The sequence below is a fragment of the Astyanax mexicanus genome, chromosome 11 (assembly GCF_023375975.1).
Source record: "Astyanax mexicanus isolate ESR-SI-001 chromosome 11, AstMex3_surface, whole genome shotgun sequence".
Taxonomy (NCBI): domain Eukaryota; kingdom Metazoa; phylum Chordata; class Actinopteri; order Characiformes; family Acestrorhamphidae; genus Astyanax; species Astyanax mexicanus.
In genome coordinates, this window is record NC_064418.1 from 15,964,097 (window position 1) to 15,991,034 (window position 26,938).

At 37.8% G+C, this 26,938-nt stretch overlaps 2 protein-coding genes across 4 annotated transcripts in view; both read left to right on the forward strand.

The window, feature by feature from the left end:
• The window catches only part of LOC103021980 (protein mono-ADP-ribosyltransferase PARP14-like), a 35,937-nt gene extending 20,568 nt beyond the window's left edge, over positions 1 to 15,369 (forward strand). The window contains exons 15-26 of one of the 2 annotated variants that reach the window (XM_049484973.1): positions 449 to 511; positions 1,248 to 1,424; positions 2,384 to 2,565; positions 5,170 to 5,320; positions 5,546 to 5,665; positions 5,746 to 5,808; positions 7,254 to 7,430; positions 8,218 to 8,400; positions 10,455 to 11,090; positions 11,761 to 11,912; positions 13,279 to 13,453; positions 14,640 to 15,369. In XM_049484973.1, coding sequence (XP_049340930.1) covers positions 449 to 511; positions 1,248 to 1,424; positions 2,384 to 2,565; positions 5,170 to 5,320; positions 5,546 to 5,665; positions 5,746 to 5,808; positions 7,254 to 7,430; positions 8,218 to 8,400; positions 10,455 to 11,090; positions 11,761 to 11,912; positions 13,279 to 13,453; positions 14,640 to 14,935 — 2,375 coding nt within the window. In that variant the 3' untranslated portion in view covers positions 14,936 to 15,369. The remainder of the gene's footprint in view (positions 1 to 448; positions 512 to 1,247; positions 1,425 to 2,383; positions 2,566 to 5,169; positions 5,321 to 5,545; positions 5,666 to 5,745; positions 5,809 to 7,253; positions 7,431 to 8,217; positions 8,401 to 10,454; positions 11,091 to 11,760; positions 11,913 to 13,278; positions 13,454 to 14,639) is intronic. The other variant, XM_007232409.4, reaches the window with a different exon arrangement.
• Positions 15,370 to 16,857: 1,488 nt separating this feature from the next.
• map3k19 (mitogen-activated protein kinase kinase kinase 19) overlaps positions 16,858 to 26,938 on the forward strand; it is a 29,469-nt gene continuing 19,388 nt past the window's right edge. Inside the window, exons 1-2 of one of the 2 annotated variants that reach the window (XM_049484744.1) lie at positions 16,858 to 17,015; positions 22,447 to 22,617. In XM_049484744.1, the coding sequence (XP_049340701.1) occupies positions 22,450 to 22,617 (168 nt within the window). In that variant the 5' untranslated portion in view covers positions 16,858 to 17,015; positions 22,447 to 22,449. Of the gene's footprint in view, positions 17,016 to 20,268; positions 20,510 to 22,446; positions 22,618 to 26,938 lie in introns of those variants that run through there. The other variant, XM_049484745.1, reaches the window with a different exon arrangement.

A 26,938-nucleotide genomic window follows, 5' to 3' on the forward strand; every position in this document is an offset into this window, starting at 1 on the left:
GCTTACCATCACAATATAAATGAGCAGATCAGTTTCCTCTGCTGAGACGTGTAAAGCACTGCGCTGTTAAGATACCAACGAGCCAAAGTCAGAGCACACCTATCTCTTAAAGGAAATGGCAAGTGATGCATTGATTGTTTTTTGCCCAAAACACCCCCATGATTAATAAAGAGATTTAATATATACCTTTTATGCGTTTGCAAGGTGCGCTTTTTGTATCCTCCTGATACCAAAGACACAAAGACATGCCCTAATTCCAGCTGTGCGATGCGTCGTTGGCGGCTCGCCTATAGAACGCTAAAATAGGGCCCTAAAGGTTCTGTTGTGCTGTTCTGTATGAAAGTAAACATGTAGTTAAATAATTTGTTATTATTGTGTTAAGCTTGCTGTTGTTTTTAATATGTAATCACATTTTTAACCATTTTGTCTTTCTTACCTTATTTTCCAGGTGTTTCAGGGGCCATATTCAAGGCAGCAGGACCTTCAGTTCAGCAGGAGTGTCAAAACCACGGTAAGCACCTGACAATCTAAACAGGCCCCATAGGTGATGAGCAAATAGCTGAATGGTTTGCCAACTTTAAATAATTATTAATCAACAATAATTAAACATGCATGCTTTTGTATTTCCACTTGGGTTTGACTGCCTCTATAAAAACTCCAAGTGTGAAAAAAATCCATCCATTTATTTTCTGTGAAAGAATTGAAACTGTGAAAAAAATCATCCATAATTTTCTGTAAATTAATTACAAGAGTTTGGTGTCAGAAATCATATGCTTCTACGAGTCCTTTGGATTCTTACTCGTCAGCCATCACCAGAACCCCACCCACTAGATTAGATGAAGATCTACCATTTTGATCTACTGGTTGAGACCCTCAAAGACAGTACATAGCAGGACTTCATCTGAAGGAGGGATCTGTACCTACAGTCCGTGGCAGACTATTACAGTTAAGCATTTTTTGTTTTGCCATTGAGCACAAGCTAACATTAATGTGTGGTAAACACTCAGTGTATACATGGGGCGTGGCCAGCAATAGCTTGTTTGCATAAAAGTGACAGAGCCTTTAAACAGTTCATTCTGAAAGAGACTGAAACTGGTAAGATAGAGCTGGTTTACATAACTTCATGAACATGTTCTGTATAGCCCATAGACCTATTCTAACTAAAGCCCACTATAATATGTAATACCATTTATGGTAACCAACAATCACAAGCATTTAATTTAAGGCCTTTTTTGATGTCCTTGAAGGTCCACTTCAGAGTGACACAGTCGCAGTGACCAGCGCTGGAAACATGCAGTGTGATTTTATCATCCACATGATGGGGCCGCACTCCGCTGCTGAGGCGCAGTTACGGGTGAGGAAAGTTCTGGAACGATGTGAAGAGAAGCAAATCAGCACCGTTTCCTTCCCAGCTGTTGGAACAGGTATGAATATACAGAGTTCATACTTTAATCTGAATAAGAAGCTTGTTTACAAAATTAAAGATTAGTGGAAGTTTCAGGACTAAAATAAGACAACAAATTTATCAGTGGGCTGATGGTCTTGAATTTCACTACCAAGTGGAGGACGGCTGCACTGTGAACTAAGGGTAATGAATGTTAAGGAAAAAAGCCTTAGAACAAGTAGAAAAAACACAAACCTGATTAAATTTGGAAAAGAATGGTACAGTAATGTTTATCATAACTTGTGATTTCTCTACATTATTCTTGTATTTATATCTTTGGATTTGTTTAGCCAATTTTAAGTTCAACTTTTTTCATGGTACAGTATTGTTATATATATTTATATTTTTTCAACCCATATATTGTATATAATTATGTATGCACAGCCCCTAAATATAACATAATTAGCATTGTTCACATATACTGTAACAATGTTTAGGTTGCACAAAAAAAAAATCTTTGTAACACATTTCCAGACAGGGATTAAGCCTAGTCTTGAACTTCATAGAACTTCATTAAAATTTAATCTACTACTAGGCTTAATTCTTGTCTGGATACCTCATTCATTGTTGATTAGATTTTGTCTACTTTTTTGTTCAATTAAAGTGATAAACGTACCCATTCAAACTTTGTTAAGCTTGATTTTTTTGTTCAAGTTTAGATAGTAAATAAAGAAATATTTCTCCCAATAGTAGAACAAAGGGTTTCAATGACAGTTTCAGGTCTAACCAGTACAATTAAAAAGTAAAAGCAGGTTGTGCAACACTTGGTACCAAATGTTCCCCTTGGTTACCAAATGTGTTCCTGTTGACTCAACGTAAAACTTAATGTTGCTCAGATTTTCAAGGTTTTTACTCAAATGACTTGATAAAAATAGTCATTCACACTTTATTAGGTTGAACTTTTTTACATTGTAACTTTACTTTTTTCCCTCTTTACAGGTGGAGGCGGGGTTAAGGGAGCAGAGGCCATTACTGCTATCCTGCAAGGCTTTGAAGACCATTTATCTCAACGTACCTCTACTGCCATTAAACTCATCTATGTTGTTGTAGACCGTGATGAAGTTCTGAATGAGTTTCTGCAAGGACTGAAACAGTGGACCTCAAAAACCAAGATAGAAATGGTCAGTGCACATCAGTATTTATATATCTATTTATTTATTGATGGATTATAATCTGTACCAGAGTACATTAGAGCTCCCAGGGGGGAGGGCAATATGGCCCAAAAATAATATCTCAGAATGTCAGGATATTTGTGTAATAGCAATATTCCTGATGACAAAACTCAAACACATCATGTATTTAGTATGGATATAGTTACATAAATTCAATCTATATACTTTGATCTCCTTGTAAACAGTAACTCCATTAAAATACACTTCACCAAAGTTAGAGCACACATGGACCTTAAAGGGAATGGCAAGTGACACACTGGTTTATTTCCAGTGATGTCAGTAACGCGTTACTTAGTAACGCGTTACTCTAATCTGACCCTTTTTTTCAGTAACGAGTAATCTAACGCGTTACTATTTCCAATTCAGTAATCAGATTAAAGTTACTTATTTAAGTCACTGTGCGTTACTCTCTCTCTCTCCACCTCATCTCCTCCACACACACACACACACACCGCTCCCTTACCCATTCCCCCTCCGCTCTTCCCCAATCACACGCGTCTCGCTTTCTCCCCTGTCTCTCTCTCTCTCTCGCGCTCGGCGTGTCTTTAGTTTCCGCCCGTTTTCGTTTTTCGCCAGTTCTCGCAGAGCGCACATACCGTAAAGACAAGAAAAGTTCCGGTGCTTTAAATGAACACTGTCAGAATTAAATCCTTCTCAGTAGTTGGGTCCGGTATGGGTCCGTATTGGACAACGTCTGGGTCCGGACCCGGACCGCAGGCTGCAAATATGTGATCCCTGGTCTAGACCATATACACGGTTCTGTTTTATAAAACCACTCCTTGCTGCCCTGCAGAGAACAACAGGTTTAATGTTCAGTTTTACAGTGTTAAATATGTCAGGTCAAGAAAGACTTTCTTTATTTTATATATTTTTTATAAAAACAAGTATTTATGTTTAGTAAAATCAAGAAAGACCATATTTTATTTTTTATTTAAAAAAATATTTATGTTAAGTTATTTTTTTTATTTTTATAAAAAAAAACTTATTTTTTTAGGAAATAGTTCAACTTAATAGAGATAAATTGTTGCTGTTAAAATTGCATTTTCCAATAAAGGGAGTATTGGCAAAACTGGTTATAATGTTTCTGCAGTTGCTGAAAGTAACTAATAAAGTAACTTGTAAAGTAACTTAGTTACTTTTAAAATCAAGTAATCCATAAAGTAACTAAGTTACTTTTTAAAGGAGTAATCAGTAATCAGTAATCGGATTACTTTTTCAAAGTAACTATACCATCACTGTTTATTTCACATTACGCCAAAAACACAGCAATCAATAATTAAGAGAATTAGAACACGCCTTTTGCGCACTTTGAGCACAAGGTGTACTTTTCCTGTCATTATGATAGCAAGGACACACTGACACACTCAAAAACAAGCTGACTTTCTAAGACTCTCTTCCTCAATAGTGGCTTTGCCAGTGTAGACTCTTATCCACCCTCTGCCCCAAACTCAAGAGGATGAATAATGCTCTGCCTGCGGAGCTACCACAACAAAAATTAAACCCACACATATCAACGTAAACATCCCTAAATAACCTCTACCGAAAAAAGAAAGCACAGAGCATACACTACTACCACAGCTGCCGGCTAAAGGTGAATTAATAATAAGATAAAAAAAAGCATGTTTCAGAAAGGATGTGATGCACATCATTTTTTCTCTAAATACTGTAATATATTGAATAATGTAATTTGGCTGGTGTGGTGCAGTGGATAACATCACCACCTGCCAGTGAGCTACCACATCATGCAGGGGACCGGGGTTTAATTTCTGGTCTGGGTGATTATATTGTGATACATCAAAAGGGGCCTTGGGCAAGATATTGAAAAAAATATACACTGCAATGTGTTTTTTTTTTTTTTATCGACGATACATATTGCGATATTAAACAATGCAGGACACGTGGTATGACCAGCTCCGTCCCCACCCATGCGTTGTCTCTTGTCAGAGATCCAGACCATCCAAGAGCTGAGTCAGCGCTTTAGAGTTAGCCAAGCACTCAAAAGCTGAGGAGAACAGCAAAACAACAATAATCGGCCTTCAATCAGGCATATAAATAGTCTTTTTAAAGGTAAATAAGAGCGTTTTTCTGGGATTAAAAACATGATTTCAGCTGTAACTGGAAAAGAAACTGTGCAAAACTGTGCTGGACTGAGGTGCACATCTTTCGACAAGCTGTCAGCAGCTGTGTTTACAAGCACGTGCCCAACCATGTGGAGGCTATGCGGTTACCTTGTGTTTACGCCAACGCCCCCTCCCCCTCGCGCTTCTCAGGCAGCAGAAGCCTGTCACTCAGACAGACACAGAGACAGCGCTGTGTATCTACTTCTTGTGTCAAGAATGAAAACATTGCAGCAAGATGTGTTTGAATTAATTGCCTTAGGTGACATTGCACGTCCTGGGATGTGGCTATTGCGCATGCGCACATATATTATATATTGTGCAGCCCTACTCCCAACACTATATTGGCCCACCTCTGTAATAGGAAAAACCTTGTTAGCTGCTTTGGAGGGTCAGCTAAATACCATGAAGGTAAATGTTAATGTAATGTCTTCAGCAGGACAGTGATGAGGAATCTGAGGGGTCTGTATGTGGTGACGATAGTGATGAGTGGGAGGATGAGGAATCACTTATTGCTTCAGGAGAAGATGAAGAATATGAGGAGGAGGAAGAAGAAGAGGAAGAAGAAGAAGATGATCACATAAGTGGTAACATTATTGTTTCAGTCATAGATGCTAACATTTGGGATAAAATATTATTTTAAAATTAATTTGAGTTTATTTTAGGTTGAGGAGGAATGTAAACGTAAGCAGGAACTGTGAGGATTAATCATATATTAAGACTGTAGTTGCAATATATCTCAGTGAACCATTTTACATTTTGTAAAACACTCAATCCACTTTCTGATTTTGTATATTTTTGTGTGAACACAGGAACGACCACAGAAGCAATCATTGGACGCATTAAGGTTAAAGTGATTTGTGGGGACATCACGAAAGACACCACAGAGGCCATCGTCAGCAGCACTAATACCAACCTTAATCTAAGCTCAGGTAAGTATGGATGTTACTTATCTTTATTCTTTTTCATGCATAGTGTTTTTATGTCTAACTCTCTGTTTACCTGCTCTCAGGGGTTTCAGGAGCCATTCTCAAAGCTGCAGGACAGACTGTCGTGGACGAGTGCAAGAAACTCGGTATGATTTCTCTATCTGGAAAAGATGTGGGTTTTCATTATGTGAATAAAACATAGCCATATTATCAGCCCGTTCGAAAAAAGTTGTGCTAACTAGTTGTGCTAACTTTGATACTAGACTGTAAGGCCTTTTTTCTTTACTTCCTCTTCCTTTTATTTCCTTCTTTCTTTTTTGGGTTTTTTGGGATGGACAACTCCTCTGCTTCATGATGGTGGAAGTTTCATATTTTGCCAGCTGCAGGAATCATTAACCTGGCTGTATGGCCACTGTCAGCAAATAGTGTTGCGGGAGGATTCTGATAACAGTGTTGTACATCTCTGCACTGACCATCACAGAAATTATCAGGGTTCATACAATTTTTAACCAATGAATTTCTATGATTTTTTTCATGACTAAAACTTTAGTGCAGACTTGAACAATAAAACAAACTATAATATAATATAAAAATAAAACTATAATCAAAATGTATTATATTAGGCCTAAAATGAATCTTATGAAAATGCTGACACACAATCTTTAATAATAAAACGTGTGTAAGATTCTGAGAGCTCCATTGTGCAGGGTTAAATTACTGAATTAACTCTGAGCTGACTTTTTTTTAACTCAAAATAGATTTTCTCCATCAATAAACAGAAACACAGAATCTACAAGATTTGTAGACCTAATTTTCATGACCTTTCCAAAACTTTCTGGGTATTTTTATTTTTCCAAATTTTTTCCAGGCCTGGAAATTGCTATTTTCAAATTCCATGACTTTTTCAGGTTTTTCATGACTGTACGAACCCTGGTCACTGTCTGGGGCCTCAGGCCAGCTCAGGGCCCTAGGCAGTTAATTGGTTTGCTTGCCTTGTTGCATCAGGCCTGTTTACACCTACCTTGTATGGCAAACCATTTGTGTCAGGATCTACTAAAACATGGATCTGATTATCTGCAGTGTAAAAACACTGCAAAAAAAAAAAAAAAAAAAAAAAAAAAAACAATTACAGAAAGTTGAGGCAGGTTATTATCAAGCTTAAAGCGAATTATAGAAAAAAGAACCAGTGTTGTGCTGAAGTCTGACTCCCCTTGGCATGCAGGCGCATCACAAAGCAGTATGGATGAAAGTGCTTAAATTGGTGATTCCTATATCTACTGCAACTGTAGATTACCCCTTATTCAAAAGCAAAAAGGAATCTTTGGTGCACATGCCCCAAAAAGGAAAGATTTAGCACAACATCTGCAAAAGCAACTAACAAAATTTTACAGACCACTTAATATAAAGTATAGAAAGACTTCCCACACGTATCTGATAGCACCAAGATGTAGTCAAATTCTTTAAACTGCAGTATGAAACCTATATAAACCTTGGTGTAGACTCTGGTCTCTACTTCCAGGTGTGAAAAAGCCCAAAGTTGCATGTTATTTACTTATTATTGTGGTTCCAATCTTTCCATCCCTGAATAAAGGTCCTCAACCCAGTGATGGTGTGGTCCTGACAAAAGCTGGAAACCTTCCCTTTAAGAACATTGTCCACATGGTTGGTCAGACCAGTGAGAAGGAGATTACACGCTGCATGTATAATGTTCTGAAGAAGTGCGAAGAGAACAAGATCCAGTCTGTTTCATTTCCTGCACTTGGAACGGGTAAGCATGTTCATATTACATTATATAGAGTTTTTTTTTTTGTTTTGCTATATACATACAGCTCTGGAAAAAAAATTGAGCTCTACATCTTTTTTTTATTTCGGGCATTTCTTATTTTCTGCAAATAAATGCTCTAAATTACAATATTTTATTTGGAATTAAGGAGAAATATTGTCAGTAGTTATATAATAAAACAATTATGTTCATTTTACTCAAACATATACATATAAATAGCAAAATCAGAGAAACTGTTTAAGAAATTAAGTGGTCTCTTATTTTTTTTCACTTATTTATTAAGTTGAGTCACCTGAAATGGCTTTCAGTTAACAGCTGTGCTAAACTTGTCAAGAGTTAATTACTTGAATTTCTTGTTTCTTAATGTGTTTGAGAGCATCAGTTGTAAAGTTGTGAAGAGGTAGAGTTACAGGAATACAGTGAATAGCCCTACTTGAGTAATGTTCTAATCCATATTATGGCAAGAATTGCTCAAATAAGCAAAGAAAAATCATTCAGTACCCCAAAAAAATTCAAGAACTTTAAAAGTATCCTCAAATTAAGTCGCAAAGACCATCAAAAAACATTATGATGAAACTGGCTCTCATCAGAAGCCACCCCAAAAAGAGAAAGAGCAAGGTCATGTTCATATATTAAAAGATAATGTAAGCATCATGACAGGCCTAATGCAAATCAATCACATAAACCCAGCCCTATGACTATTATTAGGATTATCATCACCACTAAATTGCATATTAAAGATATGTGTCGTTTGTTTTTTTTTTTCTTACAGGAGCAGGAAACCTGGCAGCAGGTCAGGTGGCGAAAGCCATGCTTGATTCTGTGGCAAATTTTGCAATTGACTCACCAGCTTTTTTAAAAACCGTCCATATTGTCATTTTTCAAGCCAAAATGTTGCCTGACTTTGAAGGTGCTCTGAAGACATTCAAGAAGATCTCTCCAAAGCCCTCCCCAGGTAACACTGCCAAATCCTAGCCATACATAAACCATTACATACATTTTAAGTGTCAGTATCAGTATATTGTGTTTTTTTGCCTCAGAATTGTCAAAAATCATAATCAAAATCATATATCCTCCCCCTATTTTTTTATTAAAACTTGCATGTATTTTTTCAACCTGTTATGGCAAGCTGCATGACAGGGTGGAAATTTTTAGTAAAAAATTGCAGTTTGATAGAAACATGATTGATCTACAGTTGCACACATGTTGAATTATTTATGGCATGCCTGTTCTGTTTTTAAGATACATTCTGATTTTCTAAAATTATTTAAATTAGCTATGGAGTCAATATGATATTAATATAATTAATTGTTGAACATTGAACATGTCTTCAGTCCCTATACAGTGTGAATTTTGAGATGTCACTGATGTCAGTGGTTACTTTCTCAAAGGGGATTATCCCAATACAACAGTGTGAGTAGAGTACATAAACCTTGATATTTTTATGAAAATAGCTAAATGAATAATTAAGAATTCTAAATAATTTACAAACATATTTAAAACGGTAAGAAAACATACTTTTAAAAGTGTTATTTAACCTCTTAAAATAAGTATCCAACTTAAACAGGCAGCACTGTGGACATGGCAAAAGCCCAATTTCCTCCCACGTTAAAGAAACCTGTGTAAAATGTACTAAAGGTTAAAATTCCTCTTTATGTTCAATAGTGCATATATTGTTATGTATAATGTATTGCAACACAATGTTTGTATGGAATTTAAACTTAGCTGCAACACAAAAGGCATTTTATTTTGATATTGACCCTTTTATTAACTTCCCTTCAATTATTGATTAATGACCACACAACAAGTTGGTGAAACTTACTTATTTACGGTACAGAATAATATAACATGCTCACATCTCAGTGTTAAAACAGACAACAAAAACACAAACAATGAATAGACAAATACATACAAAAAAAACTGTTAAACTTGATTTAGTACATATACAGTAGTTGGGAAAAAGCTATTTTTGAATCTAACTGATTTTGTTGGCAGTGACCTATAGGCTGCGACCAGAAACTTTTGCTGCTCCTCCTCTCCTACTTCTCCTCTCCTACTCCTCCTCTCTTTCTCCTCCTCTCCTACTCCTCCTTTTCTCCTACCCCGGAAGAAGGTGGAGGAATCGAGGAGAGGAGCTGTAATTGGGGAAATGGGACAGCTGATCTCCTTTAGATAGGATGTTGACTACCGATGAACTGAGCCAATCACAACGCTCACTTTCAGCACATGCCAGATACTGCCCAGCCAATCACAGCTTCTGGATAGAGCTCTGCATACAAAAAAGAAATCGATAAACACAATTCCAAATTCTAGAGATCGTAACCTTGACAAGCATATTAAGCTTCAAAGTACAACCTGATTAGCCATTGATGAAGGTTGCATATGTAAATATTAAACTATTTTAATAGTGAAATATGATTTCATTGAATGTAATAAAACAAATAACAAATATTAATAAATAATACATATAATAATAAGTATTATATTTTGCATAGATGTTGAAGTGAAAAAATATTAGTTTAAACAGCATCAATGGAACAGTACTATAACACAAACTAAATAATCAGATATTCCAATAAAATAATTATTTCGTGTCCTACGGTATTCGGACAGGCAGCAAGATGGCGTTCCATGAAATCAGTTTCTGGGTCACTGAGGAGAGGAGAAGGATTGGTAGGAAAAAGGAGACACTTTGGGGTTTCTGGACGCAGCCCTAGTGTCTTCTAGAAGGCATGAGTGTGAACTGATGATATGCAGGATGGGAGGGGTCTGGACTGTTTTTATAGCTTGTTGTGTCATACGTCTGTAATACAAGGTGTCAATGGATGGGAGGGTGTGTCCTCTGATTTTTTTTAAGGATTTATATATTATACTTTGTATTTTTTGCGAGAATGAATGTCTTGAATTTCTGTACCACACTATTATAGAGGAGGCGACTATGCTTTGAATGATGGCAGTGTTTCAATTGTCTGAGGAAGAACTTAACTGTATCCATTTTGTTTCATGCAGTGTCCAAGCCCAAACCAGTAAAGCAAACCCTACCTGTAACCAAGCCATCCAAAGCACCACTGTGCCTTTCGACTGAGACAGCTGGAGTCACTTTCCCCGTAATGAAAGTAGAAGTATATGGGACCTCTCGCGCCGATCTTGCTAAAGTCAAGACATTCCTGGATAATCTCGTTAATGAAGAGTGCATCACCACAGACATTTCATCAGAACATCTGCCCAGCCTTCCTGAAGCTGACAAGGAGACCATTGTGTCTCTCAGCCAAAGCAATGAAGTGCAGGTGCATGTGTTGGCTGTGGACAAGCTGACCGTATCAGGGAAGAAGGATGATGTTTACGAAGCTGTACTGAAGATCAACAGCTTCCTCCAGGCAGCCAAGGAACGGGAGCTGCTGAAAGTAGAGGAGAAGAGACTGAGCAAGACGCTACGATGGGAGGTGGCAGACAGAGAGAAGTGGGTGCCGCTGGACTCCAGCATTAGCTACCAACTGGAGTTAGCCTTTTACCGGAAAGATCAGAACTACAGTTACCAGGAGAAAGGGGAGACCTACACTGTGGACTTCAAGGACTTGAAGAGAGTTAACAGCAAGGGACAGTCTTGTAACGTCAAGAGGACTCTTCTCGGAGATGCAGAAACAGGTAGCCAACAGTTACATTTACATCCCAAACAATGGAATTTTTCATTTTGGTGCATTTTTATTAGTTAAAACAATTAATTCATATACACTGAACACATTTTTTTCTATACTCATTATACTCAATTTTTCAGCTCCACTGATCATATAGGAGCATTTTGTAGTTCTATAATTACAGACTGTAGTCTTGTATCTGTTTCTCTGCATACTTTATTATTATCCTCCTTTTACTCTGATCTCAGGCCCCCACAGGAGAGAAAAATTATTTGGGAGGTGTGTCATTATTCTCAGCACTACAGTGATTAGCACCGAGTAGCACGGTGGTGGTGTATGAGGTGTTAGTGTGTGTTGTGATGGTACAAGCAGATCAGACACAGCAGTGCTGCTGGAGTTTTTAAACACCTCAGTGTCACTCAAATGAGAATAGCCCACCAAGCAGAAATATCCTATGGGTAGCGTTCTGTGGAAACAGTCTCTAATTAAAGTCTTACAAAGTGTTTCTAAGTGGTCTGTTGATTTAAAAATAGAAAATTGACAGTGAGTAAAGAAAAAAGGAGACAATTATATCATGCAGTCATTCGTTCATGATAAAAGACAATTACCAAATAAAACGACTGGTCAGACTGTAAAAAATAATAAGTAAAAAAAGTTATGTACTCTCTTTTCATTTTCAGCCATCATTCACCCTCCGCCAACATGGACCAAAATGGGTGGAAAAGACCTGGAAATAGTAGCCCTTTCAAAATCAGACGAGTACAAAAAAATAGAGCAGGACTTTATAAACTGCAGTAAACACGCAGATGTGGCACCTGTGCAGGTTGTGGAGGTAGGCTACGTTTATATACTTTTTTTTAACATATTGTGACATTGTGAGGGATGCACAGTGATATTTATCATACGGTGGCTTGCAAAATTGTTCTGACCCCTTGACAATTTTCAAATTTTCACAAACCTAAATGTGTTTTTGTTTCATTCCACTTCACAATTATGTGCTACTTTGTGTTGGTCTATCACTTAAAATCTCAATATAATGCATTTAAATTTTGGTTGTGAGGTGACAAAATGTGCAAAATGTCAAAGAAATATGAATACTTTTGCAAGCTACTGTTTGTGTATCGGGATATATTTGCTTAAAGATAATCAGATAATCATCAACAGCTCAGCAGACTAAGACATTGGCATTTGGATGCTGTTTTGTCTCCAGAGTGAATGTCGTACAGTATGAATAATGTTACAGAAGGAGCAGAATGTATCCCATGCATCCCTTGTCTATTTGGTAGACAAATATGGACCATCGAAAGAAAACTTTCAAAAGTCTCACTGTGCCAAACTGCCAAACAATGAAGTGAAACTTTATATTCTGTCAATCTGGCATTAAACACATTCTTTGACACAGGAAAGAGTATGTGTTATCGACCTCCATCTTAGATTTTCTTCCATCTGCCTGTGTGCAGCAATCTTTGTTTCTGTTGGTTAATGTGCCTCCGTGTCACAATCGTCAGTAAAGCATCTTTTTCCACATTCAGGCACATTTCTAGCATTCCAATGAAATACACTGCATTTCTGAAGCTTCAGCAACCTCTAGTGTGTAGAGCCCTACTGTATATCCATTATATTTGTTCTTGACAGGCACATACATTTTTCATTTACAGTAGACTTTGCTGCTTGCTGCTGTTGGATAAAAAAAGGAAAGGTACCAGAGAGATAAATCATATTTTTATCAATATCTCAATATGATTTTTTACAATAAACATACCAAAAGACCTGCAATAGCATTACCCATGTGCATCAACAGTGGGAGCTCTTTACACTGCAGACTGTGCTCAAGTCACATAACGAGGCTGGAGGTAGAGCGAGGTAGAGCATGGAAGAGCCAGATAGAATGATGCAGAATGAGTTAGAGTAAGGCAGAGGTTCATACTGGTTGCACACAATAAACAACTTTGAGGAGCTTAAATCATGTTTCACATCAATATTGGGATTACACTATATAACGTTTTTGTCCATATTTTCCACCCCTAAGTGATACTAACAGAGTAACAGAGAATTGTGTAAAGTATCACTATTATAATATTAAATTAAAGGCAGTCTTTATAAGGTTGGAATTAACTGCTGAAATTTACAAGAAAAGCATCTCTAATTTTTCCTCCCTCATTAGACTGCGTGTTTTCTATAATTCAAATGATTTTCAGATCCACAGAATTCAGAATAAAGGGCTGTGGCAGAGGTACTGCGTACTAAAGCAGGAGGTGGACAAGAAATACCCCAAGCAGACAAACGAGCGGGTTCTCTATCATGGCACTACTCTTGAAATCTGCCAGAAAATAAATAAGAACGGTTTTAATCGGAGCTTCTGCGGGAGAAATGGTAAGTTCATGTGCTTTTTAATATCCAAATGTAGTATTTTTTTTTTTACTTCTGAGTAAGGGGAGTTAATACGATCCTTATATATCAGGGTAAATACTAACACAATGTGGATTTACAGAATTTTAAAAAGAGAAACATGCCTGAAAACTTCCTTCCAACCTTACCTCCTATGCACTGACATTGCAAATGTGTGGAGACATGAACTAGTATAATGTCCCATAACACTGGCTTTTGCCTTGGAAGTCAATTGACTGTGTTCATCGTATAAGGATTAAGGACAGCCTGGGCCTCCTTCAGAGCTAGAGTGACCACTGGTCTCTTTACTGTTGTTTATTAAAGGGGAAACATGAAACTAGTCAAATTGCTTGTTTTTTTTACATAAGTGAAATCACATGCTTGGCCAAATTCACTCAGTTTAAAATGTGTCAAAGATAGCATTTATCAGACAAATTGCTTGTCTTAATTAAAAATAAAATGCTAAATTACTAAATTAATGTGTGTCTCTGTGCTTAAGAGAAATGTAACAATCATTTTAAAACAATACAAATGCAGTAACTTTAGGTAAGGGTCTGAATCGCATATTTGCAACAAAACATGAAATATGAAAGCTTGCCTGCCAATTTGTAGGTTCATAGAAAGTCAAGGAGCCATGGTAAACGACTTCTATGGAAGTCAAGGGACCCATAGCAGGGGCCCTTTCTCTTTTCTAGGGCCCCCTGGTAACGGCTCTTATAACCAGGACCCTCTAAAAATATGCACCCCTCTTTCCTAAGACCCCTTATGGCCAGAAGTCAAAGTCAGAACAGCGCCACAACGCTTCATATATTTTCATAAGGGGTCCAAAAGCATGGCTAGAGCCCCCAAAAGCATGGCTAGGGCCCCCAAGAGGCCCTGGGGTAGAAGTGCCTAATAGTGAGAGAATCTTTAAAACAGAGGGCCCTCGGAAATAAAAATACATTGTATCATAAATGTTGATAGACACTGCAAAATATTTTGGGCCAGGGCCCCCATCTGTCCAGTGCCCCATCTATCTACTAAAGGAGCCAAAGAAACCTGACCAACTGCATGTTTCATTTTATAACGGACTAAACTGACTAAAGCAGAGATAATGACCTAGACTCATTCAGCTTACTGCTAGATATAATGTTAAATATATAAATACATCTTGCTATATCCTTTTTTCAAGCTGTTGTTCATGGCGAAGGCACCTACTTTGCTAAAGACGCATGGTACTCCTGCCAGGACCAATACTCCAACCCAGATCCAAATGGACTCAAGTACATCTACAGAGCCAGGGTCGTGACGGGGTCACCATGCAAAAGCCGAAAAGGAATGAAGGAGCCGGACCCTCTGGACCCAAACAACCACCAGGCTGGTCTCCACAACTGTGCTGTGGATAATCTGCAGAACCCGTTCATCTTTGTGGTGTTCTGTGATGCAGGAGCTTACCCAGATTATCTCATCACCTTTAAGAGTGTCTGACCCAAGACCGTTTGTAGCTTTGCAGTACTTTTATTGTTTTTGTGTTGCATAGTTAAATTGCAAGTACATTTAAATCGATACTTATTAATAACCAAATAATTGAAAATAAAAAAGGGGGATCTCTTTTCCACTTCAGTAATAATCTTCAGTCAATAATCTCTTAATAATATATTTTAATGCAAATTATGGTTACAATGTGTGGAAAGCTACAGGCCTTTATACGCTTTGTAGTGTTCTATTGTTATTAATAATGCAACACATTTTAAGAAATCAAGTGATTTAATCAATACTGTTCGTGCCTTATCTAATAGTGATGCAGACTCAGATTTTGATTCATGTTGTGTGTTGTTTTCTAATTGTTTTGATACTGAATGATTGCCTTTTAAGAAGTTTAAACAAGTTAATAAAAATGCTGCCCCAATTTTTCACCAAGAGCTTGCATTGATGAGTCTGACTGCTGCCCAAAGATTCTCAAAGAGGTTAAGGTCTGGACTTTGTGGTGTCCAGTCAAATGATGTGAAAATGATGATTTGATGCTTCCTGAACCACTCTTTAACAATTCCAGCCCCATTAATCCGGGCATTGTCATCTTGGAACATGCCCATTTTGATGGAATAACCTCATCTATATTCAGTATATTCAGGTAGTCAGCTGACCTCATTCTTTGATCACATACTGTTGCTGAACCTAGACCTGATCAACTGCAGCAACACCAGATCATTTGTTTAATTAAATCCAGGTAGCGACTTTATTTTTGATCATCCTTATGCATCCCAATGTGTAGGGTCATAGTAAATGCATTGGAAAATTTAGTTAATTTTAATTATAAAGGCCCTTTTAAAGGTCTCCTTCCATTAAAATCCAATTTTTCTTGTTCTTTGTGAAATACTATAGGTCTTTCTGAGTTGTATATGTATGCTGCATATGAAACTTTTCCTCAGGCTCCCTTGTCTGCAGTAGCTAAGAAAAGAAAATCCTCAGAAAAAATGAGAAGATCAGGAAAGGCTCGGAGATCTATATCAACCATGGCGTCGCCCACCTCGGCTCAGGATCGCCTATAGACAGGCCGCAGGGTGTAGATGGGGGGGTGGGGGGAGGATGTATCCGCGTGGCCGTGGGGAGTAGGAGGGCGGGGGGCCACGGGGAGGGGTGGAGCCAATTTCTGTCTTTCTTCAGAGACCTCAGAGAATTCAGTGATCTAAAACAGGGCTAAATAGAAACACCTAAGCACTTAAAAAAAATAGCTCACATGGAATTCATTCATACTAAAGACCACAAACTACACATTTTAAAATTAATGAAAAAAGGATGAATGAGACCTTTAAGTTTTTTTTTTTTAAGAAAAGTTCCACATTTCATCACAATCAATAACATAACTTTGTGAATCCCAAAAAAGAGTAGCATAGCATAGCCCACATGTGCTGGTGTCTAAGGAGATGACTGCTAATTAAAACTCTAACATTTTTGCAAATTGATTATTATTTAAATATCTTAAAATGCAATTTTCTGGATTTTTGTTTTTAGATTCTGTCTCTCACAGTTGAAATGTACCTATGATAAAAATGACAGATCTCTCCATTCTTTGTAGGTGGAAAAACGTGCGAAATCAGTAGTGTATCAAATACTATCAAATTTTCTCTATTGTATGTGTTTATTTACCAGTATTATTGTCTCTTTATAATCTAATCTAATATAATCTATAATCTATTGAGGCATTTACTTATATAAGTAAAATCTAACCTTTCAGTAAGTTATTCAAAATTATGATTCAAAAACACCCCCAAAACTGCTCAAGCCTGATAAACCTTGCTTCTCTTTCACACACACACACACACACACACTGCTGCTTATCGGACTGAAACAAAGATCAGCGTTCAGCTCACCCTTGGTCTCCTAAGCAACAGGCTGTAAACTCAGAGCTCCTCTACGCAGGGCGAGGCAGACCCAGGGGAGCAATAGAAGAATAATAACACTTTGGTGAGGGGTCATGTGGGCCTCCACCATAAACATACTTTTATTTTGTTTTTCTGCAAGCATCATTTCTTCACCGTGAAGAAGCAGAAGCCTACTTGAGACTGGGGTAAGTGGTGATTTCAATGCTTAGTAAGAACTTCTGTACTTTTTCTTCAATGTACCTTCAATAAGGTTTGGCTCATGTAAAAAAATAAGATTGTGAGTATTCATAAGAAAGTACAGATGCTCTGTATGTTCAAAAAGTGCCACAGTTTTTCATGTGTGTGGAACAATCTCATAAGAGTGACTTATTAACCCAAAATAATTCCTTGCTACCCTTTTAAACAAAGCATACGAGTAGAAAGAAATACACTATATTGTTGACAGTGTTCATTCAACTGTTTTTACACACACATGAACTTGAATGACATCCCATTCTTAATCCATACAGCTATAACATTTGCAGCTGTAACAGCTTCATCTCTTCTGGGAAGGCTTTCCACAAGGTTTAGGAGTGTGTTTATGTGAAATTCATTGTTTCAGAAGCTCATTTGTGAGGTCAGACACTGATGTTGGATGAGAAGGTCTGGCTCACAGTCTCCACTCAAATTCATCTATTGGGTTGAGGTCAAAACTCTGTGCAGGCCAGTCAAGTTCTTCTGCACCAAACTCGCTCATTAATGTCTTTAGGGATCTTAATTTGTGCACTGGTGTTTAGTCATGTTAAAAAAGAAAGTGGTCGTCCCAAAACAGTTTTCACAAAGTTGAGAGCATGAAATTGTCAAAAAATCTCTTGGTATGATGGAGCAACAAGAATTCCTTTTGCTGGAACTGTGAGGTTGCATTGCATTGAATGTAGACTCACCATATGGTTAAAAAGTTCAGCAGAGCTAAACGTTTTGCTAATTAGTATCTAGCCAATCAGGAAAGAGTAGGCTCAAGCATCACATATAGAACTAATGCCTTGAAAACAAGGAAAAGAAGCTAATCCATCGCACACAACAGTCTGGTTTTACTGAACTATACAAACCATATTTATTATTTAAATAAAAATCTTATAGTTATGACTGTTTTCTCCAAAACTATTTTGTTTCCTCGTTTGATTTAACAAATGTCACAGACATGCTTGTGTGGCGAATCTGAATTCTGGCACATTTATGTTGTTTCTGAGGGTGTTGGGTGTTGTGTTTCAAAGTGAATAAAGGTCTTCATTTAGAGCTAAAACAAAAATAGATTTATTTTCCAAAATGGACAATTCAAAAGGAACATATTGGCTGAAGCTCCGCTGTCAAGAGAGTGCTTAGCAGTTTCTTTAACAGGACTGGGTGAGGTTAAATTTCGTACTACAGTCAGTCAATAGAGGGCATAAGAGTTGTTTGTGCTTCACTATTTAACTGCTATCATCCAGGCCACTTATATACAATTATGGTACCTACCTAACCATTGTTGCAGGCTTGCTCCTCCCCCACCTTATGGTATGCCCTAATGGCAGTAGACAATTCCTGAACAGGGCACAAGATGAACAATTTGAGATGTTATTTTCTAGATCTTAATCCAACAAATCCAACAAATCCAGGCTGGAACTATAAAGTCCCATATGCCCTAGGGCAGGGGTATTCAAGAAAACTGTGAGGAGGTCCAGTTCAAATAGATTTCCTCAAGCAAAAGTCCACAACATCGTCTATTTGCAGTATGACGATATCTGAATAAATTGTGTTATAAAATAATAATACAGGTTAAAATCATTTGAAAGAAGTTTATTAGCACTGAAACACAGGATAACATTGTGTGGCTGCAGTAAAAAAAAAACTAAATTATATCTCAATATTTCTCCTCAACAAAACAACTCTCAAAACACCTGAACTATTTCTCTTACATCTGTCTTCCCCCAATTTCCCCTGCTCAGTGTGAGAATTGAGCTTTGGCTTGCCCTGTCAACATTCGGTTCTTCGGTTTCGTGCTCGCGGGTGGAAGAATGAACATGTATGCATCAGTCCATTCCCTGTTGAACGCTCGGTTTTCGGCGTCTACTTTTCTCTTTTTTGAAAGCGCCATAGTGTTTGCACCTCTTCTGACTGTAATTCACGTCCTGTCATCTGTATCATCTCCCTGCGTTTCTCGCTTTAATCGCTTTTCGCTCGCCTTTCACCTTCTCTTCCTTATATCACACTGCGTGGATGTCTGTGCCTCGCTACAAACCTCGGCTTCGGTTTGTTCATACAACTCGCTCTGAGTTCAAGCTGGCGATTTGATTCGCTAGTTGAACCACGTGGTTAGTATGACTCGCACGCGATTGGTTTGTAGCTTCCAATCCTTGCTCAGTGCAGTGCTGGTAAAAGCACTTGAGTCAGATAGGGAAAAAATAAACGCTCCGGTTTAAAATTAATTCTCCCGTCAAAATTAAAATAATATTTTAATAAAATAATTTAAAAAATGTTTTAACAATTTATTCCGGGTCCGGATGGGATGGCATATGGGTCCGTATCCGGACCGAGGTCCGCTGGTTGCGGACCACGGCCCTAGGGCACCTTGTGGATTCCATGCTTGAGTGGTTTTGGACTTATTTACTGGCCTAAGAAACAGAGAGCTACAGAATGTTAGATGTTATCTCGCTGAAATGTAGAGAGAAAGAGAGCCAGTCTTTTAACTCAAGAAAAGCATGCTAGTGGTCAGCAAAGTCGCTAGGTTTGTTGCCATTTTTCCAGACAAATTCGGCTTTTTTGAAAATATTATTGCGGGCCAGATTCAAAGGTTGTTGAGTATGTTTTTTTTCAGGCTACTTCAAAAAGCCTTCATTGTAAATCATTCAAAATGAAAATGAACTTTCTTCAAGTCAAGTGAACTGATGCAGGTGTTAAATAGCTGACGACACTAGGAGAGGTTGAAAATATTCAGTAGGTTACAGCTGAGAGACAGAGGCAAAGCGTGGTCCTGACTGACAAACTCAAGCGAACAATAGGAACACTAAAGAAGATTAATTACAAGTATTTGAAAAAAGGAGAACATAACGACGAGAGAGAAGTATTTCCCCTAGGGGGCCACATGACAACCTGAAGAACCAGACCAAAAGAATGATGAGCCTGTACACATCTGTGACAACCTTAGATTTTCAGATAGTTTGGGTCTCTGAATGGTGGGTTTTAGGGTGTTTTTACACCTGTAGTTTGTTTCTGTGGTCTGAATCAGTTGATGAGTTTTTTTTATACTTGGAGCGTTTTCTCCCTCTGTTTGGTTTGGTTTCACACAGGCATAAACCTAAACGCACCAAAATGCGCACCAATAAACCACTCACGCACATTGTTTCCTCTGATTGGTCAAATCTGTCTGGCGCTGGAGCAAAAAAGTAAATGTAGCGAGAAGATTGGACGTGCAGTGCAGATGTACACATAGAACACGGAGTCGCGTGTTCTAAATGTATTTAATAGTTGGGTTGGATCAAGACTGGATCACATTCTCACCACAAGTGAACTGCTCCAGAGTTCATTTGAGACCGAAACCTTCTCTAGCTGTTCTCGGTCCAGTTGTTTAGATCCGCACCTGAATGCGATGAACCAGAGTCGGTTTTAACCGGACCAAATATTGCTGGTGTGAAAACTCCCTTAGACAGGCTTTGGCCTGGAGGTGGGTTATTTTAGCTTGCTAATGCTAAGCTAACCGTTTTTAGCTCATATTTTTTAATTCAGTCTATGTCTGTGTAGATTTGGTAACTAATACCAAAGCAATAAATGTGACATTGAAAGCTTTAATGTTATTTCCTTCAGGTTATGTAAGTACAATGTATTAATTAACTTAAAATGTAAAGCATTTATTAGCTCTGCTGTGTATTGCTGCTGCTGTGCTAGCTTATAGCTAAGGTTAGCTACACTACACTGAAAGATGATAAATACTGGAGAGGAGCGCCTTCCTTAGCTAAGTAAGCACATCATTACTAAAATAGGCTGGATTCAGCAGAAATAGCATTTCAGCTTGTAGTCAGGACGTATTTATCAGTATTGTTAACAGATGATAATTAATCCAAAGAAGAGTCTCTGGTGTCCTCGCTCAGCTGGTCTGTAGGTAACTTTACTGTTTCCTCACTTTTCTTCATTTTCTCCTGTATTATTGCTTTAAATTCTCTTTAAATTTGCTTTTCATTTTTCATTCACTGCACTGCTCACAGTAACACTTAACTTAAAAATGCCACTTTGGTGGTGTTATGTAAAGTAAACACAAGTGAATGTCAACAAATGATATTGCTAGCTAGCTGTTAGCTATGTGCGTTGGTACACTAGCCAGCTAACACTAGCTAGCTAGCCAGCTAACTTTTTGGTTTTAAATTAATAAGCTCTTCACTTATTTTATTGTTTTCAGCTTATTTATGTTCTTTACATACTGAAATGTTTCTATACATGTTTAATTTTAGGTTAAGGATAGCAATGTTGTTGTATTACAAAGTATAATGTTAAATAGTTAGCAAAATGTTACCTGGGTCCCCTCTGGCCTTCAAACCTTTAAAAAAAACGAAAATAGCATACTTAATTACTATTTTTCATATTTACAAGACTTCAGACTACACAGAAATCATATTTTCCAACTCAAGAATCACAATAAAAATTGTCATACATGAAAAATGAGGATGAACCAGGGTTTAAAACTTTTTAAATTGACACAATAATGGAAATGTCTAAATTATTAAAAACATCATATAATATTATCCTTAAAAGTTTTTATCCTCTTTAAAACAATTAATCAAATTAACCAGACAGCAATACAGGCATGGTCATTTTAGTTGTTATGTTTACATTATTTTACAGTATGTAATTATTTAACTATTCATAATTTACAGTAATAAAATGAATGCAGTAATGTCTTTGACTTAGCTATGATGAAAATACAGCAGCCTATTGATAATTACAGTAATGCTTTATATGTACAGGGGTTGGACAATGAAACTGAAACTGAAATACCTGTCATTTTAGTGTGGGAGGTTTCATGGCTAAATTGGAGCAGCCTGGTGGTCAATCTTCATTAATTGCACATTGCACCAGTAAGAGCAGAGTGTTAAGGTTCAATTAGCAGGGTAAGAGCACAGTTTTGCTCAAAATATTGCAATGCACACACCATTATGGGAGACATACCAGAGTTCAAAAGAGGACAAATTGTTGGTGCACGTCTTGCTGGCACATCTGTGACCAAGACAACAAGTCTTTGTGATGTACCAAGAGCCACGGTATCCAAGGTAATGTCAGCATACTGCCAAGAAGGATGAACCACATCCAACTGGATTAACTGTGGACGCAAGAGGAAGCTGTCTGAAAGCGATGTTTGGGTGCTTACCCGGATTGTATCCAAAAAAGCATAAAACCACGGCTGCCCAAATCACGGCAGGATTCAATGTGCACCTCAACTCCATTCCACCAGAACTGTCCATCGGGACAGTAAATTATTGTGGTCTAAAAGCAGGTGTTTCAGTTTCACTGTCTCACCCTTGTACTTCAGCAATGTAATTGCTAATTGCTGCTAGCAAATTATCATACCTTTTACAGTGTCCTTTTTACAGTGTCTCTGGGTTCTTGTAGGTAATGGAGGAGTGCAGACAGGGGTTATCAGATCTACTGCTGGAGGGGGATTTGGGAGCAGTGGCTTTGGGGCTGGAGCAGGGACTTTTCTCCTTGGATGAGCTGGACCTGCCACACAACTCTGATGGCTCCACTCCCCTTATCAGCGCTTGCAAGATGGGCCTCAAAACGGTAAGGTAATGCTTCATGGGTGGATTTTGGTTGTGCTATAATGCTATAAAAAAGGATCGTTTCACTGTGGGGTTTATTTTTCTACTCTGAGTGTTAGAGATAAGAATTAAACAACAATTAGCCATTTAATACTACACTGTATTTCCACATAAACATAGCACAAAAAAATAAGGAAATTGTGTTTGGTAGATTATTTATTTGTTGTAACAATGCTTCATTGCAATAAATCTTGTACGAATAGAAAGCCTGATAATTTCCCTAAAAGGTATTTTTAAAGAACATGCATTTCGGGATGAGCAGTAGAGCTGAGTATGTTGTTGGTGCCCATCTTCTCTGCCAAATAGCTTATTTTGCTGTTGCTATTGACACTTGTTTGAGCGTCTGGTATCCCCAGGTGCTGCCTGATTGGTAACTTATTGGCACCTGATTAGCAGTTCCTGTGAGCATTGGTTCTGCTACAGTGGTCAGAGTGAGCTCTGGCACCATTATCTCCAAACTGAAGGCCAATTTCCGTATAACGGGGGATGTTGGAGACAGGCCGTGAAGTGGGCATTCCAAAAAGGTGAAACCCCAAGATCATCGAACACCGAACAAGTCAATGGCAAAATAAGCTGTTTGGCAATGGCAGAGAGAATCTGGCCAATTTTTTATGGGCGCATGCAACCCACATACTCAGCTCTGCTGCTCATTCCACAAATGTATGTGTCTTACAAATGTAGCTCCATTCAAAAGAGAAATTAACTGGCTTTCTGCACCATGCCTAATATCAGCTTCTCTGGAATGATGGCGCTCCAGTCAATACTTTTGGAATGTGTTGGGGATGAGTTGGTGATCATTCAACACCCTGATCTCACTAATGCTCATGATTTGCAATCAAATTCTCACAGCACTGTTCCAACATCTAGTAGTATATATTTCCTAGACAGTAGAGACAGTTACTTCAACAGAAACAGGATAAACTCTTTTTTAATACTCTTGATTTAGGAAGAAACAATACATAATACATTTGTGTGGTTACTATATTTTCCTGCCTGGATGTAGCTTCATGGAAAGTCTGGCAATAATGATTTTCTTTAGTTAAGTAATATTCCATTCCCTCTTCAGGTTTGCAAAGAAGAGACTGGTCCTGCCAAGAGAGGAAATTTTCCAACATTTTTTAGACATTTTTGAAATGACGCCTCTTGCACTGTGCAATCTCAATTAGCCACTTTAGAATATGATTGACTTTGGACCACCAGAAGTGTCCAAAGTACAAATACTTTGTTATTTAGGTAGAAATGTTGGTTATCTACACTTGTATATTTTTTTTTGTCGAATTTCTACTTCTACTCCTTACATTTTCACACAATTATCTGAACTTTCTACAGCTTGTTTTCATTCCAGCTTCTCATCATTCCAAAAAATCCTTTCCAGATAAATCTCTCCATCCAGATAGAGTGGATTTGATTAATGTTGGGTGAAAACTATAAACGTATATCATTCCAACACCCTATTGGTTTATACAAGATTCAACTCACCTTTACATCGTGTCACACTCTAGCAAGAATAAAGCTTGCGTATGTAGCCTAGTATGAAGACAATCCATGCAGAGACTCAAGAGAACTTGAGACAAATGTCCAACTAAGCTCCTTTAATATATTTGCTTACATTATAAATGAGTACATATGCAGTTGAAACAGGAAGCCTAGTGCTCCCCAAATTTTCAACATAACCATTTAAATATACCATTATAGCCATTATGGCTGGGGTTGGGGGGTTTAGTGCTCTACAGGACACAGTCTTTGATGTGGTGAAGCTTTTGTCCTAAATGCCAAAGAGAAGAGCAGTATTCTGATAATGACTCTCGATCCAAATGAAACAAACAGCACACAGTTTTTAACTGGCAAATAAAACCGATCCTTTCCTTGTACCATGTGACCCAGTGCAGTGGTTCCTCCTGCACCACAGGTCCCTGTGTTATTAAAAGTCATCTGTGGGAATTTGTGGGACACATCCTGGGCTAATTATGAATCCTGTTTCATCACCATCTTTATATAATGAACTTTCATGATATTAAGCAGGAAATTCAAAACAAGCACTTGACCTCCAGCTACTGTGTGAGATCCGGTGTGAGATGGGCTTTTCTCAGTCCCATATGATTCTTAAAATTACATGACCAATTAATTTGATTCTGATTGCTCTGAGTGCTGTAAACATAACAGGCCAAAAATACCCTACTGACAAATCCAGCTCTGTACCAGCTTTTGCTGGAAGCAGGTTTCAGGTGGACAAGCTGGTCTTTAATGGTCAATGTGGTTGAAGGCTGCTAATCCAGGCACAGGTATACAGTGGGTATGGAAAGTAATCAGACCCCTTTACATTTTTCAGCACCCCATATTGACAGAAAAAAGAGAAATAAAATATTTTCGCAAATTTATTAACAGAAATATCACATGGTGATAAGTATTCAGACCCTTTGCTCAGTATTGAGTAGAAGCAGCTAGTTCAGCTATGAGTCTTCTTGGGAATGACGCAACAAGTTTTTCACACCTGGATTTTGGGACCCTCCGCTATTCTTCCTTGCAGATCCTCTCCAATTCCATCCAGTTTAATGGTGAACGTTGGTGGGCAGCCATTTTCAGGTCTTTCCAGAGACGCTCAATTGGGTTTAGGTCAGGGCAAAGCCCTAAACCAGTCAAGAATAGTCACAGAGTTGTTCCGAAGCCACTTCTTTGTTATTTTAGCTGTGGGCCTAGCAGGGGTGTAGCAACAAATTCAGGGCCCGCTACACTCTCAAAGTCAGTGGGCCTCTATCCATGCCAGTACACAAGGAACATGAGCGAAAAAATAAAAATCTGGATTTTCATGGGCCCCTCTCCCTACTCGGGCCCTGGGTAGTCAGGTCCACTTTTCCCCCCACTACCACGCCCATGGGGCCTAGGGTCATTGTCTTGTTGGAAGGTGAACTTAAGGTCCAGAGCTCTATGGAAGAGGTTTTCTTCCAGGATATCTCAGTACTTGGCCGCATTCATCTTTCCTTCAATTGCAACCAGTCGTCCTGTTCCTGCAGCTGAAAAACACCTATAGCACGTTTCTGCCACCACCATGTGGCATCTTTTCGTACCCATTCAATGGTGTTTTGGTCAATATGATGTACAAATATTTCAGTTTCAGTTTAAACAATTTGCCAACAATCAACACAACAGGTGTACTAATGTGTTCTAATGGAATATTCTGTAGTTCTGTTTTCCTACAGAGATCACAATTAGGTGGAGTGCACTCTGGATCTGTACCTACAATCAACAAACTGTTGAGACCTATTGAAATTTTGACATCATGTTAAGTTTAACTGGCTTTAAAAGTACATTTACAAGTTTCCCTTATTTGCCATTATCCAAATTGTATAAACTAATTTTCTCTGTATCTAGTCTGTCTCTATCGCATTCAAAAAACAACAAAAGAATGATCTTTAAGTCTGCGCTAAATATAATCTTATCCAGTTAAAATGTGTACATTGGGTGCTTTGGAAAAGTTAGATTAACAAATTTTAAAACAGATGTTGATCTATTGTGTGATCATCTGTGTTACTTAGAAGGATAAAATACAACTAAATAAGCAAAAAACAGTTTTACAGAATATGACAACCAATATTCTTCACCATAGGTTTACCCCTTTCTTTTGATTAGCAGTAATTTTATTAAGTCAAACTGAGGGGCATCTATATTTCAATAAGAAAATAGTTCTTTATATAGCTTGTACAAATTAACAAATATAACTGAAGACATTTACTTTTAAACATAAGATGTAAAATGTCAATTTTCCTCATAGCAAATAGTTAGGACAGACGTTGCTTGAGGGAAACCATCTAAGTAAACAATAAAGATGAAGCATCACACAGGCTGAAAGAATTCTGCATGGAGGAGTGGGAGAGTCAGGTAGATTGTTATAGGAAAGTTCTAACTAAGGTTATTTCAAAGGGAGGAAAACCAGCTATTAGCTCACATTTTAGAAATTATGTTTTAAAAGTAATTTCTTCAGTTTTATGTGTGATATGTTATATAAGTTCCATCTCTGAATACAGTTCTAAAGAAGCTCCAATGGCTTTTATGAAAGGGTTTTTATAAGGGGTTCCTAATTTTATCACATGACTGTATGACATGTAGGATCACTGCCGGGTTTAGATACTAAATAATGGATAAATTTTCCTTGTGTTGTTTAAGTTTAATATTTCACATTAAATCACTGTTTTCAAGTATTGAAAACAATGGAGAAAATAAGTTTAATTAACTTTAATGAACAATGGATGAATGAATTTCTCTTTTAATAGGTGAAAATCATCTTT